We start from the raw sequence: 17696 nt of genomic DNA on the forward strand, positions 1-17696 counted from the left end.
AAAGAGGGGAGGGAGAGGGAAAAAGCAAAAGCAGCCAAAACTCTCCGACTTGTTCATTAGGGGTTTTGTGCTTGAACATCTGAATGAATCATGTGTCTGTCTTTCATTATTCTCCATATGCAATTGTTCCCTGCTTTGTTCAGTGATTTCCAGCCAGTTTGTCATGACTGTGCTTATTTTGGTTTATATATTGTTCTATTACAGGATGGTTGTTGCTTCTCCTCTGCCTCACTAAGCAGTTATGCCACCAATAAAGAGCAATCTGAAAATGAGAGGTTATATCAAAAGGTTTCCCTAGTGAACTCCCTGATATAATATGAACTCCATATATGATATTATTATTACTTTAGACCCAACTGCTTAATTCATACTAGGGCAAAATCCTCAGATAACACTATTCCTTAGCATGACAGGAATGTAGTAGGTGTCTTTTTACAAGTCTGAGGAATAGCTGAGAATGACTTAAAAGTCCATTGCAGTGTTTTCTTCAGTTTTCCAAGGAGAAACCTAGCACTTCTTGCTATGCAGTAGACTATTTTAGTAGATCTGCATGTGGACACATGGAGCATTTTAAATAATTTCCTTGCTGTATTAACTATTATCCAGTTTTGGCTCTACTCTGTATCTTCTTCAACACAAAAAAAATGATACTAAAATAGATTTTGAAATCTCCTATCACACAATAACAACTTCTATCATCTCCTTGAATACAAGCCATCCAACCACACTGTACAAACATTGCAGAGTGATGTGTTCATTTACCAGGATATCTCATATTTAGCAGAAGGTGCATAAGATCCCCAAGACTAGAAAGAATCAAACATTTTAAATGCTTGGTGTTTGGTGAAAAATGCTGTTTGGTTTTGTGGGTTTTTAAAAAAGAATGGATGCATGTCCCAGTGAATTAGAGACACTTCAACACAGTTTCAACTTCTAAAAAAATCTTACAGCAGTCATATAAATCCATCCACAGAACCTCACAGGTAACAGGTGATTAGTACCATGCAGCATGGACTTAGTAAGAACAAATGGTGTCACATCATACTTCCATCAAGAAGTAGGTAACTAGTTTTACAGATAGGTAAGTACTATGTATTTTGGTTAAACCTTGCTTGTCTCTCATAAACGGAGCAGAAGGGAGAAATAAAGTCTAGCTAAAACTGCTGTCGTATAGGTGCTGAACTGATTAGCAGATTTAAAAAAAAGTTCTCGATGGTTCACTGTTGTACTACCTCGTATACTGAGAGGGTTTCCTCAAAAGTCTTCCCCAGGTCTGTTATTATTCAGGGTTTTTCAAATTATCTTGTCTAGTGGATTAGAGAAATCATTTATTAACTGTGAAAAGGATACTAAAGAGGTAAGTGCTGCAAGCATTCTGGAGACTTACAATTTCAGAATAACCTTAGCAAGTTAAGAAGTACCCAGGAAAAAAAAAAAAAAAAAAAAAAAAAGGATAAAATTCAATACAGACAAATGAAAAGCACTAGCCTTAGGAGGGAATAATCAACAACGTAGAGCAGAGCACACAATAAGGAATGCCTGCCTGGCAGCAGTGCTGGAGAAAAGAATAACAGAACCAGGGGCTACAGAGAATCTCTCAGTATAAATCAGTGCTGTTTTCTCATGCAATTCCCTGTGCCTCAGAAATATAGATACACTTCAAATATACATAGTTATTTACATAGATATATCTACAAAGAAGAAAGTCACGTGATCACAGAGAAGACAAATTAAATAGCCTTTCCACACTATGGAAGATGGTGAAATTTAGGCTGTCTGACATCCTTGCTCTTCTGTCTTCAAGTAAGATCTGAGCTAATTAGAGAGAGATCAGCAAAGTGCAATTTAATCAGAAACTTAAAACAAATTGCCTTTAAGGAAAAAGTGAAAGGACTGGTGTTCAGTCTAATAAAAAGATATGACAGATGCATAGCAGTCTTCAAATACATATGTTTGCTGCAAAGAGAAAAAAATAAACTGTTCTGCATATCCACTGGGGATAAAAAAAGAAGCAATAGGCTTAAATTGCAGAAAGTGAGATTTGGGTTAGACATTAGGAAACACTTCATTACAGTGAGGAGCAGGAGTACTATCACAGATGGCCTGAGGAGCTCCAGGAATCTCCACTGCTGGAGGCCTTTGTACACAGGATAGAGATTTACCCCTCAATGGTGGGTTAGAGCTGCTCTTGCCTAGAGGCAGAGGAATGGACCAGCTGACCTCTTCATCTCCCGTCCACCACTATTCTGGGGAAGGTTTTTTCTTTTCTCTCTCTCTCTCTCTTTTTTTTTTTTTTTTTTTTTTTTTTTTGGCAACCTCACCCAAGAGGAAGGAAATTGTACCCAGCAATTAAAGCAGCAAAAGTCTATTCTTTCTATGCCACTAAGCATACTGTTAATAAATCCAATTATGTGTACAATCTTTTAATAGCAGCACTTCTGTCTTAAATATCCATCCTTGAAAATACAAATAAATATCTCTGCCCTACAGCGTTATACAACAGCCTGAAAGCAAACTTTTACAAAATTCCAACTCGCTGTTACATGGCTCCTACTACAATAATCTCAAAGCTAACTACAACATAAAGAACACCAAACCCAGATGTTTTTCTTACTCAATCTTTTCAGTTAACATCTCGTGTTCTGTAAAAAAGCCCATTCCCTTCCTTGTTTACTGCTGGGAGTAGGAAAAGAAGGAAATTCTGATCACATGGTACCACATTTATGGAGAGGTTACCAGTCAAACATGCATTAAAAACAAAAGAAGAAGTTAAGAGCTCTCATTGAGCATGCTTCTCTCAGATTCTTTCCACCAACCTTTAGGTACCCAGCTGAAACACTTACACTGGCTGCAGTGGTCTCAGACAATCACCATCAGTGGAGAGAAATAATGGTCTCCACCTCATTACTCAATATATAGCCCAGTTCACATCCAACTCCATCTACCTAATTTGTGTTGCCACTCCAGATGTGCAAATTTCAGGAAGAAAAAAAAAAAAAAAAAAAAAGATGAAAAAGGGATGAAGTTGATACATGAGAGAACAGTCTTCCATAGCAGTGGGAAGGGGGACAAGGACCTACATGTCCCCATCCCCAAAAGAAGGTCTTAGTTGGAGTGTTAGACAGCAAAGACTGGCCCCAGGGTAACCCCAACCTACCTGATCACAGACTTCCTACCTCTCATCCCTCTTCTTATCAGCAGCTCAGGCCCTTTCAGCTCTTCTAGGCCTAAGCCCCAACTCTTTCCTACCCCAAAGCCCCAGACCAAAGCGCTCCTACCTCAAGGGTCTTCCTATACAACCACAGCACTCTTCCTCCTTCTTAAATCAGTTCAGAACCCATTTGATCCAATCAGCCCCTTTGTAGTTTCATCATGCTGCACATTTCTTTCTCCCCATAGCTCTTTGCACTGTGCCCTACCTCCAAAACTCAAACCTCCCAGCCATGCAGTAGCCAGCAGCAGGTACATCCACCTCCTGCCAGCTCTGGAACTGTAGCACTCACCTCTGTGTCCCCAGCCACCCTGCCAGGGCTTTCTGCTCTTGCCCTACCCTGTTTACTCACAAGGGTATTCCTTCAAAATACAATTTAAAACAAACAAACCCAAAACCAAACCAGGTTTGTTCCTGGTGTGATATTCAAATAAATAAAGTGATATTGTAAGAAGTCTAGCTGAAAAGTGCTTCAGGGAAAGAAAACACACATTCAAACTTTAAGAACATCTTCTGTACAGATGGCAGGATTTTGCCCCCTCTCACAATGTATCCAAATATCTTCTCTGCTGCTTCTCTTCACACCCTATCTGACCATTCCGGAGATATTCCTGTACTGCAATGTTTTTTCTTTTTATTAACTCATACAGAAATGTCGTCCAGAATGTGCTTCTTATAAAAAAAACACCACTCTAATAGATACTGTTACACCAAAAGGATCCTTTATATACCACTAGAGTAAAGTTACAGAGTAATTTTAAAGCACAGCTTCTCTCCTGCAGATTTTATGGCTCTTAGGCTGATAAATGACTAACAATTCTAGTCCTGAGATACTACTAGACATGTTAGTCAATAAATACCTAGGCAAATATAGCAACATACACACAATAAACATGCCATATTTTAAAAAAAAAGAAATAAGTTTTTATACCTTAAAAAAAACACAACAAAAAAAAAACGACAAAAAAAACCATAAAAATTGAAAAGGAATAATTACTTATATCTTGGTATTGCAACTTGTGAATCTATATGTGTCAAAGAATATTTTCTTCCTTCAGTAGCACAGGCCAAGACTTCACAAAAATAGAAAAATTAATTTAGGTTTTGCTTGGGAAACTTTTCCCATAGGTTTCTCATTTTTATATAGGAAATCAATTTGCATCACTGATGATATCATTCAAATCAGACAGCACTATGTGGTTAGAAGGTAATTTACTTTTCTGCCGAAGCAATTTGATACTTGTTCTGATTTGTGATTTTCATTTTGTTTGTTAATGAAAAAAATTAATGAGCAATGTTACTGGAAACAGAACTCAAAGCTTTGGCATTATTAAATATGTTTGTAATATACTTTACATTATGTTGATTGCACAGTCGGAGCCAAAGACTTGGCAGCCAAGCCACCAGTCAATCATTCAAACAGACAATGAACTCACAGGGTGGACATTTTGCACGTACCTTTGCACTGATTTGTGTTTTTGTCAAGAATTGCCTTTGTGGATACAATTTTCCCATACCTATGGAGAAATCAAAAAATAGAAATACATTTTATTATATTTTAATAATGAACATAGCTATTATTGCACTCATGTAATACATATTCTAGTGTGCTTGAAAAATGTTTGGTTTATACTCTTGGAGAGATTCCTTCTGCTGCTGCAGCTCAACAAACACCTTTAGAATTCACATAAAAAGCACTGGTCATTTGCCACAACCTCTCTAGCTGTGGTCATTGTACTGCCAGCATAAATGCTGATTATAATAAAGACTTCAGGATATCAGCACTAGTAAAGGCATTTCTTTGGTTAAATTAATTAGGTTTGCTTAATTTATTTTTTTTTTCTTCATTTTTATCTGGCAAAAATGATTTGTTTTAATCCAGATGGACTAGATTCCTCCAGGATTAACAAAAATGCAGGAATTTTTTGGTAAATTTTTCATGCAAACATGCACAATTGTGAGCACAATTGTGAGCACAGTTGTGCCATGCCTGTGAATATACACTCTAAAACCTCTGGTTTGGATAAACACAATCTTTGATGTTAACGTGCACCTCCCAGCTCTTCCCAAGATGAATGTCAATACTGCTCTGAGTATTGCCTCCCGTAGATAGTATGGCACTGCACTGCAATTTGATAGACTTAGCATGATGAAGGGGGAATTCAGGCAGCTGCAACTTGTTGCATTAAGCAACTAGACCGTAACATAGTTATCTTTCTTTACCTCTCAGAGGTTAAGAGTCAAACAGAGACTTAATAGTATCACAAAACCCTGGTAAAAGATCACAGAAGATGGCATTCATGGCCAAATGTAACATTTCAGGAGAATAAGGAAAACATTTTAATTTCTCAGGTCACCAATACACCTTGGTCTCTGCTTCACTGAAGAGAAGTTCCTCTAAAACGTCCTTTCCTATATATATATATATTTAAAAAACAAGCATTACCGGCATTCTGACAAAAGCTTTCATTTTGCCCTGGTTTGGGAGCAGCAGGACACCCAACCAGCAGGACACCCAGCAGGACCCCCACCCACCCAGCAGGACCCCCCTTCCCTGCGGTTGCACTGACCCCCAGGGCCCCCGGCCGCTCTGCCTGTGGGGAGGAGAGGCTGGGTCAGGTGACCCACATGGACACAGAGCTCCTGCCCAGGGTGCTCAGGATAAAATGGCTCCTCAGAGAAATCCCTGCCTGGGTGGGGTTTTTCTGCCTGCCTGTCATCTCTCCCTGTGCTCTGGTGGTGTTCCTGCATCCTGTTATCTCAATGGAGAAGCACATCATTCACCAGGACAGCTCACCTTCTCCTGCTTCCCTAAGTGGGACCGGCTCAGATGATCCAAAGCTTTTGTGGGCTGTCACTGGGACATCCCTATCTGCTGCTGAGTCCAGTTTGGGACTTTGCTGGCCAGGAAGTAATTGTGAACTGAGTGTGGGTTCCATATTTACATATTTGTATGTAATTCACCATTGTAATTTTTAGTATTTATTATTTCATTAAACCTAATCTAGTTGTTGGTTTTTTTTTTCCCAACCTTCAAGTCTCTCTCCCTTATTCCTCTTTTTATGTTTCCCTGGGAGGGTAGGGGGAGGACAGCAGAGAGATAGCATCTGTCACTTGTTTATTGGCTAAAACCATGACACATTAGGAAGCCTCTCCACAGAACACAACTTTTACAATCAATGAATGATGTATTACAAGAAAAGATTATAATAAAATTTTATCTTCAAAGGGCAAAGCAACACCAATGGAAAATAACCAACAGTTCATCAATTATAAACCACCAAAATGTATGGCAGACCAATTTTTACTCAGTTGATTCTTATTAACAGTAATATAAATTTGCTGTTAGTGAATTCTACTTCAGAAATCAAGATGTGGAAGACCTTGCTGCAATTCTCTTCTCTGCCTCAGAGGAAACCTTTATCTTCTGCTATACAGAAGAGGCGTATAACGTCAGACAGGGCACATTACCACATATTCAAGGCCATACTCTTCTCTGTCCTACCAGTCTGTGAACATACTCAGTAAACCATAAAATAAAATAAATAAATAACACACACACCAAAAAAAAGACAGCCAAAGAGGGAATGGTACCATCACTCAGAGGGGAAAATGGACCTTTGCGTTTCAGTTTCTGACTGAAAACAGCAAACACTTAAATATCTCATGAAGGAGGAGCAGCACCAATGGGAAAGCAAAGAACAGCCGCCCAAACATACGCTTCGAAACCAGCAAAGAAGATCTGAGGCAATTTTGTGCCTCACAAAATCCTCAGATCAAGTTCCCACACACTGTGTGAAATGTAACAACTCAGCTTCAGATAAAGGCTACTGTCTCTCCAGCTCTACTCTGTCTTTGTGACTGATTCAAAGCAAGACTTTCCATTCCACTGTTTTTCCTTTCCCTAAGAACCCACAAAAGCATTTGTTTCCATTTTACTTTCATTTTGGGGAGGAAAAATATGCTTTGCTTTGGTTTTATTTCAGACTGAAACCAGTTAGGAGGAAGGCAAACCAACCCAAAAGCATGAACAGTTTGTGCAATCTAAGTTAAGTCCAAATGTACCCATCTTTTAGAGACCATAAAAATTGTACAAGCCTTCTGCCTCTCCACACACATCCCTTTATTGCTGGCTCTGTAGACAGGCAAGATTTTGTGCTCTGAATGCAGGTATAATCCACTCTACAGTCGACCATGATGTGTCCATGGGCATGTAGTTGTGGGTCTATTTTGCCATAGCTGGCTCCACTCCAAACACATACATAACAGATTTAATGTTAACCATGAGAGCACAGCATTTCTAACCTCAGGTGTTTCCAGAATCAGGGCCTTTATACCTACTTATGTTCCACTTAATTTTACAATTCTTTATGGTAATACCTGAAGTTGACTTTGGCCTCGAAGACACTAGAGCACTTATCTTAAGAAAGCAAATTCTCTGCCAGCGTGATTTATGGCTTTCAGTGGGCCAACTTACCCAGCAGGAAATTTGGCCCGTGCAGTGCATCTTCATTTATTTAATTTATTTAGATTTAAAATGAAATACATGAAGAACATGCAAACACGTGCCTGTCTCATATAGTAAAGGGCCTCTGACGGATATATGGAAAAATAATTCAACAGAACTCAGTGGCTAACCCACAACAACCTCAAATAAAACACAACCGCTACCTAAACTTCCGCCAACAAAAACTAACACCCAGCCTCCATTTCAGTCCAGCCACTCCTAATGAATTGATATGTTGTTTCATCCAAGTCATGTGAGAGCTAAAAGTTAACATTTCCTGCCAGCAGAGACAGGCATTTGTGGTTCCACTGATTTCATAACAGATTTCCCAGAGTTTTTTGCTACAAACTGTGATCCTGCAAACACTTAGTTACACTAGAGATTTTACTCACAGAAATAATTCTGTTCAGCTCAGAAGCGGTTTTGTCCCACACGTAAAGTTATGTGCACCTTCACATTTGCAGAAACAGACAGCAGAGTGGTAAGAGGACCACAATAACAAACACTGTTATAGGCAATTAGCCATATGCAGGCAATTTAATCCACAGCTATAAACCTTGAGCGCTATCACAAGAAAGTAATTGGAATTAATTTGGACACTGTTTTCCTAAATCTTTCAAGTAATTATATTACAGTAATCAGAACATCAGTTCTGATGAAGAACCATAGTTTGCATGCTGCATGAAATCAGGAAGATATTTTATTCCTATATATATAGTCATAGTTCTTTCTTGCATGTGTGAAGAGTGGTATTATGTCTCCTCTCCAGTTGTTTAGCTTTCTGTTTGTGTAAACTTTAATCGTGATTGGATTGACCCAGAAGTACCAAAAATGTATTCTTCAATGGGAATGCCCACAGAAATAAGGATAAAATGTATCACAAGAGCTGGCCTCTTGCTTCCTTGTATTTAAATTGAAACTACTATCAAATTCAACAGCCTGCACACCTGTTATACAAGGTACTCATACCATGAATGAAAAAAACATATCAGGTATAGTTTGTTGTGAGAAAACATGAGCACTGTTGAATTCCTCCTGAATTTACAATGCATGGAGATACTCTTTCAAAGACTTTGAATAAAAAATTCTGCTCAGAAAAAGATTTGTGGAATTGAGTTCATCTCAATGGCATATTACCAACCCTTCAACGTGACGACTGTATCACTAAGGCTAACCTACTGCATCACGATGTTCAAGGGAACAGATGTAATTAATCTGTTAGATGGCTACTTCAAGAACATGTCTACTGAACATCTGAACTGAAATCACTATTCAGAAGATTTCCAGACATACAAAATGTTGGTTTTCATTACACTCTTCCTGAAGCGTTATCTAAAAACAGAGTAAGCACAAATAATGTTTAAGTGTTTTTTAAAAATACTTTTAATTGCTCATATTCAAATATGCTTTTAATGTTTTTCCATGTAGTAATTTTCATTTCAAACCAAGTGGTCAGGTATTTGAAAGAGCTTCCATTACAGGAGCAACCAAACAGACTAGGACTTCAGCTTATTATAGAAGGACCCATGCAGTGAGATGGTGACTAGTTGTCCTCATTGTTTCTCATAATGCATAAGGACTGCCAAGAAGGTGCAGAAGGTGGTTCTTCCCCAGAACTGAGAGTAACTTGTCGAACTCATTGCAACAGCCCACGCTGATGCCCCACAGAGCACAACAAAACCACAAAAATTACAATAAACTATCAGACAGCTTCTAGGCTGGAAATCTGTCATAAAATTAAAAGCAAAGGCACAGTTGTGGCCATGGCAGTTACATACTGCCAGAAGCGGGGAGAGGACAGCAGAGTAGTACCATTGCATGTTATCTCTGTTTTAATGTCAGGCAACTCCATGGCTGCTAAAACTAATTCCTGTCTCACCTAGCCCAGTCTTTCTTACATTCCATGGGGCTGGAAATACCTTCTTACAAACATAAACATTTTTACCTTCTCTTGTATATATCGTTTTGCATGGAAACTCTTTAAGTCATCTGATACTCACTATTATAACTACAAAGGTCACTTATAAACACTTCACTTACAAACAGCTGTAACACACACAGTGTGACATGGAGGGTAGGATTAAGGGAATACCTCACAGTTCTGTGCACAATCTCCCTGCTCAGTCCTGGCTACAGAGCTATGTCAAAAAAATCACTCTCAAGAGCCCCAGTGCATTGCACCCCGCATTTTCTGACTACTTAGCAGACTTGGGAAAGATGCAAGCAATGCAGAATAAACCCTTAATGTACTTCAAAGTTGAAGTATCAATAGATCCTTTCAAGAGCTTACAGGAAGGCAGTCAATCAGCATTTATACTGCAGACAAAGCTCAACCCAGTCGTTTCTAGGAAGTTATTTGGTAACCACTGTTAAAATGGAGATAGATCCTGAAGGAACCACTTCAGCTGCAAGCGATACCACTTTCCGAGTGCCTACGCTGATCCCAAACTGCACTGAATTTGCTGTCTGAGGGCACACAAAGGATTTGAGACATTTCTCCCTCTGCCTGTGGGAAGCCAGGGGTGCAGGGGAAGGCAACTGGGCCACCAGGGTTAGAAAGGAAGTGAGAATCAGCTGGGGACAAGTTAAATGTAGAGGAACCAGGCACCACCCACCCTGCTGCTGGCCAGCAATGCACGAAGGTGTGAAGCCTGCTGAGGGACCGTCACCGACAAGAGCCGCTGGGTCAAAGAAGCGATTTCCTGGAAGACCTCTATGGTCACAGACTAGCTTTTCAGCTTTTCCACAGTATTACAGAAAACAAAAGTCTCTGGGACAGGTACATGTTGTTCTGTCTTCCAAGCCAGCCTTTGGGCTGGCTGCAACTAGTCCTGTAATGCAAAAGAGCCATCAGAAAGGACAAGCCGAGTCTCACCATGCACCTGACCAAGTGCTACATTCATCCATCCTCCCACTCTCACCTGCAAGGCAGTAGATGCACAGGTATGTACAAAACACAGCTTTTGCCCAATTCTGGTCACTGCTTGTATGTTTTTAATTAACGTGAAACATGGGATTTAAACTCAAGTAACCCGTAGAAGACAGAATTTTCCTTGCTTAGTTAAACCAATGGACTTACCACGTAATTTCTAAGTTGAAATTTTAATAATTATATCCCCAGCATTTGGGTTCACTCAAGGCCTCATGCATTGCTCAGAGCACAATTCACTGGACTGAAAACTGTCTGCATTTCTGGGCATTTAGGTAATATATGCTTTTATCTTGGGAACTTTTGTATTGGGATGAATTTGACTAGCAATAATTGGATTTAGATAAGAAACTCTGAGGCTCTTTCATTCTTGTGAATTAATATAGACATAGCATAACTGAGTTTATTTTGTTTAAAGCAGACTCTATTAGGAAAACCATGTATTTGGGGAGAAAGAAAAAGCCCACATTAAGAAGGCCTAAAGTACAGAAGGAACTTATTTCTTGGAGACATTATTCCTATAATACACTGCCACACAAATTTCAGACATCCAAATACACACAGAAGGGAACTTCACTCAGAAAACATAAAATAATTACAGGCACGAGTCTATAAACACTATTATTGCTTTAGCCAAATAAGACCCAAGATCAAACCATTTTCTTGAATAACAGCTCCATATTAGGAGGAAAAAACCAGAAAGTCTATTTCCAATAATGGATCATGCCATTTACTTTGCACTGTATTTACAGATAATATTTAGAAATCCTGCTTTTCAAAAGAAGATGCAGGCACCATTTAGCTTAAATCACAGGACTCCAATACAGGCCTGAAGCAGCTGTGTTAGCTACTTCGATGCTCTTTTATTGCAGAAAACGGAAATTCAGTAGTTTTAGTGAAGTTTGATTCTTGTAAAATTTCAAGAACCTCTGGTGGAGAATACTGTAAATAAACCTCTTAAAATGTGCATACAAGCACCTAAACCAAAAAACTCCTCTAGTCTTAAAATGCTATCCTTCCTTCCCAGCATCCTTAAAATATTCTGCTATCAAAGCACAGGAAGGCATCTTGCCTTCATCTTCACTAAAATGACAGAGGCATCTCACATTCAATTTAGACATGTATTTAAAAGACAACACAGATATTTATTTATTTTTTAAAAAGAGAGAGTCTTATTTCCTTTTCATCTTAATCTGCATTCATCTATTTAAACATTACATGCCCTTTCAACTCTGGAAAAACAGTCCCACATGAAAGTGTACAGGCTCTGGAAACTTACTGTAATTTTTTTTCAGTACCTGGGAAATTGAGCCAGGTAAAGCAGAAGTTAAAGTAAACAAAATTTAAATAGCCACTATATTTCTGGAAATATAAAGAACTTGAACTTTCAAACCTGTAAGAACAATATCAGTTTAGTAGCTTAAAGGTAGTTTTTCCTGTAATCTTGTTCCTTTCCTTGCCAAAACTCAACAAATGAAAAAAAAGATATTTTCTTTTTTTTTGTCTGCATGTAAATGAAATTAAGTGGTTTGATCCAACACTTGCAGAAATCAAAGGCAGTCTTTTTATTGCCTTCAGTAGGTACAAGCTCAAATCCTATTCACAGTACTTATAATAAGGCTACAGATTTGTCACACTGCTGGTACCCAAGACCGAATAAAATGCCACTTAACTGAAGTGGCACTCCCCATAAAAGCCTGATATTTTACAGTAGATTTTTCCCCAGTTTGCTGAAAGCAGACACTTTTCTCTTTTTGAAGATTTGATTCTAAACACTGCTTATTCTTAATTAGTACTATATATTATGTTCATATTATACCTGTACATTTGAACATTGAAGCTATTTTAGAATATTTAAAACTTCATTAGTTTATTGTATAACGTATTTAAATTAAAATTCTGATGTTTATATTTTTGCTTTGATACAAAGCTATGTTTTTCCCTCATAGTTCTGCCATGACAAATAACCAGTGCCAATAAATAATTAGCAAAATATTCTACAGTTGCTAAATTAAGTATGGAGAATGAAATTCAGGCACAAATTAATAACTGTGATTCTATGCAGAACACTTCAGTCCTTCTTCTGGGCCATCATTAAATCTTCAACTGCTAATTATTCTATATTGCAAGAATTCAGATGTCTTAAAAAACTAAAATGCAACTTTTGTTCGCAGATACTCAGCAGTACTGCTAAATTTTCTGTTTAATGATAGGATGCATTATTTGGAAGACAGCTTGGGGATCCGAACTCCTTCACAGAATGAGGTGTGGTTTACAGTAGCCTGTCACAAATGGTAATTCCAGGCATACCCTAATTTTGAAAGAAGGGAGTGGGGGAAAATAACAAAACATGCAAACCCAAATCTTTTCTACTATAAAGACATTGTTCATCAGCACTGGGAAAAAAAAAATAAGCAGAACTTTCTTCAGCAAGACGTTCAGCAAATCTTCAGATCCAGCAACTCAATTATCTCCGATATTCTGGAAATAACCCCCTCAACATATCATTCCAGCATCTAGAATGTATTTACTTTTTATGTTCTTGCGTGCCGTGCTGTATTGTATCTGATTTCTCATTCACAGTCTTGCTTACATATGGAGGATTCATTGTTAAATTACAGTTGGTATGAACCAGCATGCCAGCATACCACGATATTAATCTCTAAAGTATTCAATCATTTAACAATAGCCTCATTATTCAAGGAAACTCAGAACATTCCGTTTGGCCAGATTTTCTGACATTTTTCTAAAACAATTTACTGTCAAAAGAACTTTATAACTGTAACATATTGTAAAATATCTATATCTGTGTGTCTCAATCAGATGATACCTCTCTAATAATAGCCAAGAAAAGGAATTAAAACAAAAAAGAATTACAGAAAAAAACAAGAACTGCAGCTACCACCAGAGACCATGAACTCAAAATGATAATTTAAAGCTAAAGTATTTTATAGAGTTCACACAGAGGCCATTTGAATCAAATGTGTGAGACTTGTTGAGTTCACAAAGCTCCCATTTCATTATTTACATATTAGAAAAATCTGGGTCCTTGGAAACAACTTAGTTTTGAGAGGAATGGTTTCTTGGGATTTTTACATTGCAAAATATGTATTTCAGGAACTACAGCACAGAACTGCTTCTTTTTCTTCAACATATTTATTTTAATCCTTTTATTTCCAGGCCTGAAATGTCACAGTCATATTCATTTTCCAAAGAACAAAATTTGATAGAAGTGGTGCAGAGGAGCACATTTTTCTCTGCCTAAATTTTTCAAGGAGAAACAACAAAAGCATGGATTTGGATTTTCATAATTACATGGACAAAAGTGCATGATGCTTTCCAGGGACTGAGACATAATACCACCGCTTTTGAATTTCTTTAGATTTTATTTAACTCCACCGAGTATATTTTTAAATAAAAGATTTAATTTTTTTAGGGCTTTTTTTTGTTTGTTAGTTTGTTTGGGCAACTCTGTTACATAAAGATAGCCTCAGGAGAGCGCGTGGAAATGGATTTGGTAAGCTATTTGCCCATGATATTTTTAAAAGCTTGTGCACATGTACAACTTCAAGTATGTAAGAAGCCCAGTTAAACTTAAAATAGGATGATTAACTTTTCTCAAGGTTAAAGCATATTTGCAGGTTCCTACATGAATGTGTGGAACGTCCTGCCTGTAGCCCTGGTGCAGTAAACAGCCTTACACTGGACACCTAAGTGCATGTTTCCAGTCAGCGAGTGCCTTGCTCTCCTCCATTCAAGGCCCATTACTACCACAGTCATCAGTTTTAAGAGGACAAAACTAGTCCTGCTGGCAACTCACCACAACTCCCAAGCCAGGGTCCCAAAGCAGGTATTCTCCAAAACCTTCTCTTAAGTGATAGCTTTGTCAACAACAACAATCAAACTAGACCAAGCTGCCCAGCATGCAATATAGATACATAACTTACAAATTGTTTGTTACTTTTCTGTATTTTGAAGAAACTTTTTTTAAACCTGCAAGTAAATACAGCATTAAATGAAGAGCCACCTGTTACAAAAAACACAAGTACAGGTTTAAAAAGATTTCATGTTTAGAGCCCTTGACTATTACATAGATTCATAATTTATATGTTTTATATTTCTAATTATAAACATTATATGGACATAATTGAACATATTAGCCTGTGTCAGCCTGGTAAACACCTTTGAAGAAGAAAGGCTTAAAAACTATGCTTTGGATCACGCTCTTGGTTTCCAGAAACACAGTGTCCTCCTTCTGCGTCCAACAGGTCACCCCAATTTACAGCAGCAGAGCAGCTGCCTCATAATTTTCTGTCACTGAGTGTTGAAGTTACTCTTTAAGATAGTATCAAGGGGCAGGTTATATGCCATAATTAGCAGATTCTGTGGCTCTCTGCTCATCAGTCAGCACTTCTGAGCACCAGTGAGCCTAAGACAAACAAAACTTTAGCCAACCAAAAGCTGCTCACTAAAGCTTTGTGCCACCTCCTCTCACTGGACACCTTGGCCATGAGTCTCCTATGGAAGAAAAGCCAACTATTTTGCTTTACTGTGGTTCAGTTTGCACCCGGAAACAGCCAGTGTAGACAGCCAAAGGATTCACCAAATAAATAATATTCATACACTTCTTCTGTCCTTAAACAGACAGATTGGTCCTGCTGAGCAGAACCTTGGACAGAGAGCTATGAAAAAATACGTGCTATGTAGCCTACTCTTTCTGAAATATACATGGGTAGAACTGGAGGAAGGAGCACGAATTTAAATATTTTATGTTTCTGCTGAGAAATTTTACTCGAGGAACAAAAAACTCAGTGAAAAACAGTGAAAAGCACATCTTGAAATCTTATCAGTAACACCGGATTTGGAAACAAATTAGTTTCAGTTGCTTGGAAGCCCTCAAGGAAAGACTTTTGTGTATTACTGGCTTCAGGTGCCTTCAAATAAACTTATTAAATAAGATACGATCCTCAAACCGTATAAAGATATACACACAAAAACATACCTCATTCAGCGTATTGGGCATACTTTGAGAGATAGAAAACCAAGATTCACTCGAATAAACCCACAATTCTTCCTGTAAACAGTCAAGGAGTATAGTACTGACAATTCCTATTGCTCTCTAACACACCAAAAAAAGTTATGAAATTAACTTTTGGTATTAAAAATAATTAGAAAGAAATACATTTGAGATACCTTTTTATTTTGCTTATATATTTTGAGCTGCTATGATAGACTCTGGTTGTATTTTCATGCCTCTCATTACAGCCATGAAGGAGAGAAACCTACACTTCTTTTTTAAAATTTGAAAGCTGAGATTCCCATCTTATCACATGCCTCAGGATCTAAGGGTTTAAGAAACAAATATTGTGAACCTTGCAATAAACTTCTGAGGGTTGGCAACACCAAGGGCAACATCTTCATCAAATATTAGTGAACATCCTCAGCCAGGGAAAAACACTGATTGGCAGTTGTGTCCCAGAAAACAACCTTGTGAAGTAAAAAATAATAATAATAAAAAAATAACCATGAACTAATCCAGCCAATGTTCTATTCCCCACTTTATAAAAAGAGATTAATTTAAAGATTTATGAAAACTCCGGTGCTGACACCCCTCACTTTACTACTGCTATCACACATACAAATGGCACGTATATCCTATATGAAGATACAGCAGCCAAAATATAATCTGCCAAATGTGCTGGGTTTAAAAATTAATAACACAATTTAAAATTATCACCTCTAGCAGCAAGCTGACTGCTTTTTTGAACATCCCATCAGAAGCAGTGAAAGCACAAAAACAATGTAAAAAGGACACAGTCAGTCTTCATGGAGGCAAAGACATTCTACAAGAAACAGAGCTATAGTCTGAAAATATTTACAAATATGAACAACTGAATTCATGCTCTGGACAGTCCTGCCTACACCCAATTGCCAACTCGTGTATATAAACCAAACACTTGCAATATCAGGCTGTGTGTTTAAAAACTCTTTAAACATCTTACTCATCAACAGCATTTGCACCCTTTCCTCCCACTTACTCAGACCATGGGAGTTTACAAGCCTTTCCCTTTCTGCTGTTCAACACAAGAAGTTCTCAAAAGACCAACATCTTGAATAAGAAGCAAAAAAAAGCTATTCATTTCCCATATGCCTCTGCCCTCTGCACTTTGTTTAGGCTTGCTCCAGTGGCTACAGAGTTCAAGAGAAAGACTTACGGATTTGCTCTGTTCTGCAATTTCTGAGTGCCATTAAATGTTACTCCACATGCAACACTTCATTTTGCAAGACAATTTCTTAAGTTCTGACTTCAGTCTCTTTTTGATTCTCACATTCTCAGCACAACGGCTTCTTTGTTGAAGCTTCCATGTTTATGGGAATGTTATCTTATCTCTGGTTTAGCCTTCAATATTGAGCAGAGTCAGAAAAGAATCATCCTCTTGTTTGAGATTGGAAGATTCATGCCTGCTTACATTTTTAAGATACATAAACATACAAACATACTTACAAAGTCTAAGCAAATTTACTCTCATTAGAGCTGTTATCTGAATGATGATATTTAACCCCAGTTACAATTTAGTTCCCTTATCTCCCCTGTGAATTTTTTTTTTTTTCAAAATCTGTTATGAGAAGAAAATGACAGCATCCTACAGAAAACAAGCTGTCCCCAGCCTGTCTGCAAGGGATCAGTAAGGTTGGAGCACCAAGGTTTAAGCAGCAGGAAATGAGCAGAAGAGTGGGAAGCAAATCATTACAGTGTGGGGGAGGACTTTCATAGCCACTGGGCCACCCAAAGTTGACAGACAGTGCCACAGCCAAACTCTGATTCAGAGAAGGGACACAAACATACAAAAATGGAGAATGGTAGAAGAAAAAAGCATTTAAAAAAAGAAATTATAAAACATCATTTGCCTAAACTCCAGTCTTCTCCCCACATTTCCTACCCCAGAGCTTCTCCAGAAGGTCATTCTCTCTCCCATCTCTAAGATTAGAATGACGTGCAAGACCTGCTCAACTTTGATGGGGGGGGGGGAGGGAGGGGAAGGGGGGGA

General features: G+C 38.1%; 1 protein-coding gene across 2 annotated transcripts in view; it reads right to left on the minus strand.

Moving 5' to 3' along the window:
* Positions 1-17696, minus strand: part of RBMS3 (RNA binding motif, single stranded interacting protein 3) — a 344868-nt gene that overhangs the window by 314403 nt on the left and 12769 nt on the right. For both annotated transcript variants that reach the window (XM_010007500.1, XM_010007501.1), the window contains exon 2: positions 4670-4728. In XM_010007500.1, coding sequence (XP_010005802.1) covers positions 4670-4728 — 59 coding nt within the window. The remainder of the gene's footprint in view (positions 1-4669; positions 4729-17696) is intronic.

The sequence above is a fragment of the Chaetura pelagica genome, unplaced genomic scaffold (genome assembly GCF_000747805.2).
Source record: "Chaetura pelagica isolate M959 unplaced genomic scaffold, ChaPel_1.0 scaffold10, whole genome shotgun sequence".
NCBI classification, from domain to species: domain Eukaryota; kingdom Metazoa; phylum Chordata; class Aves; order Apodiformes; family Apodidae; genus Chaetura; species Chaetura pelagica.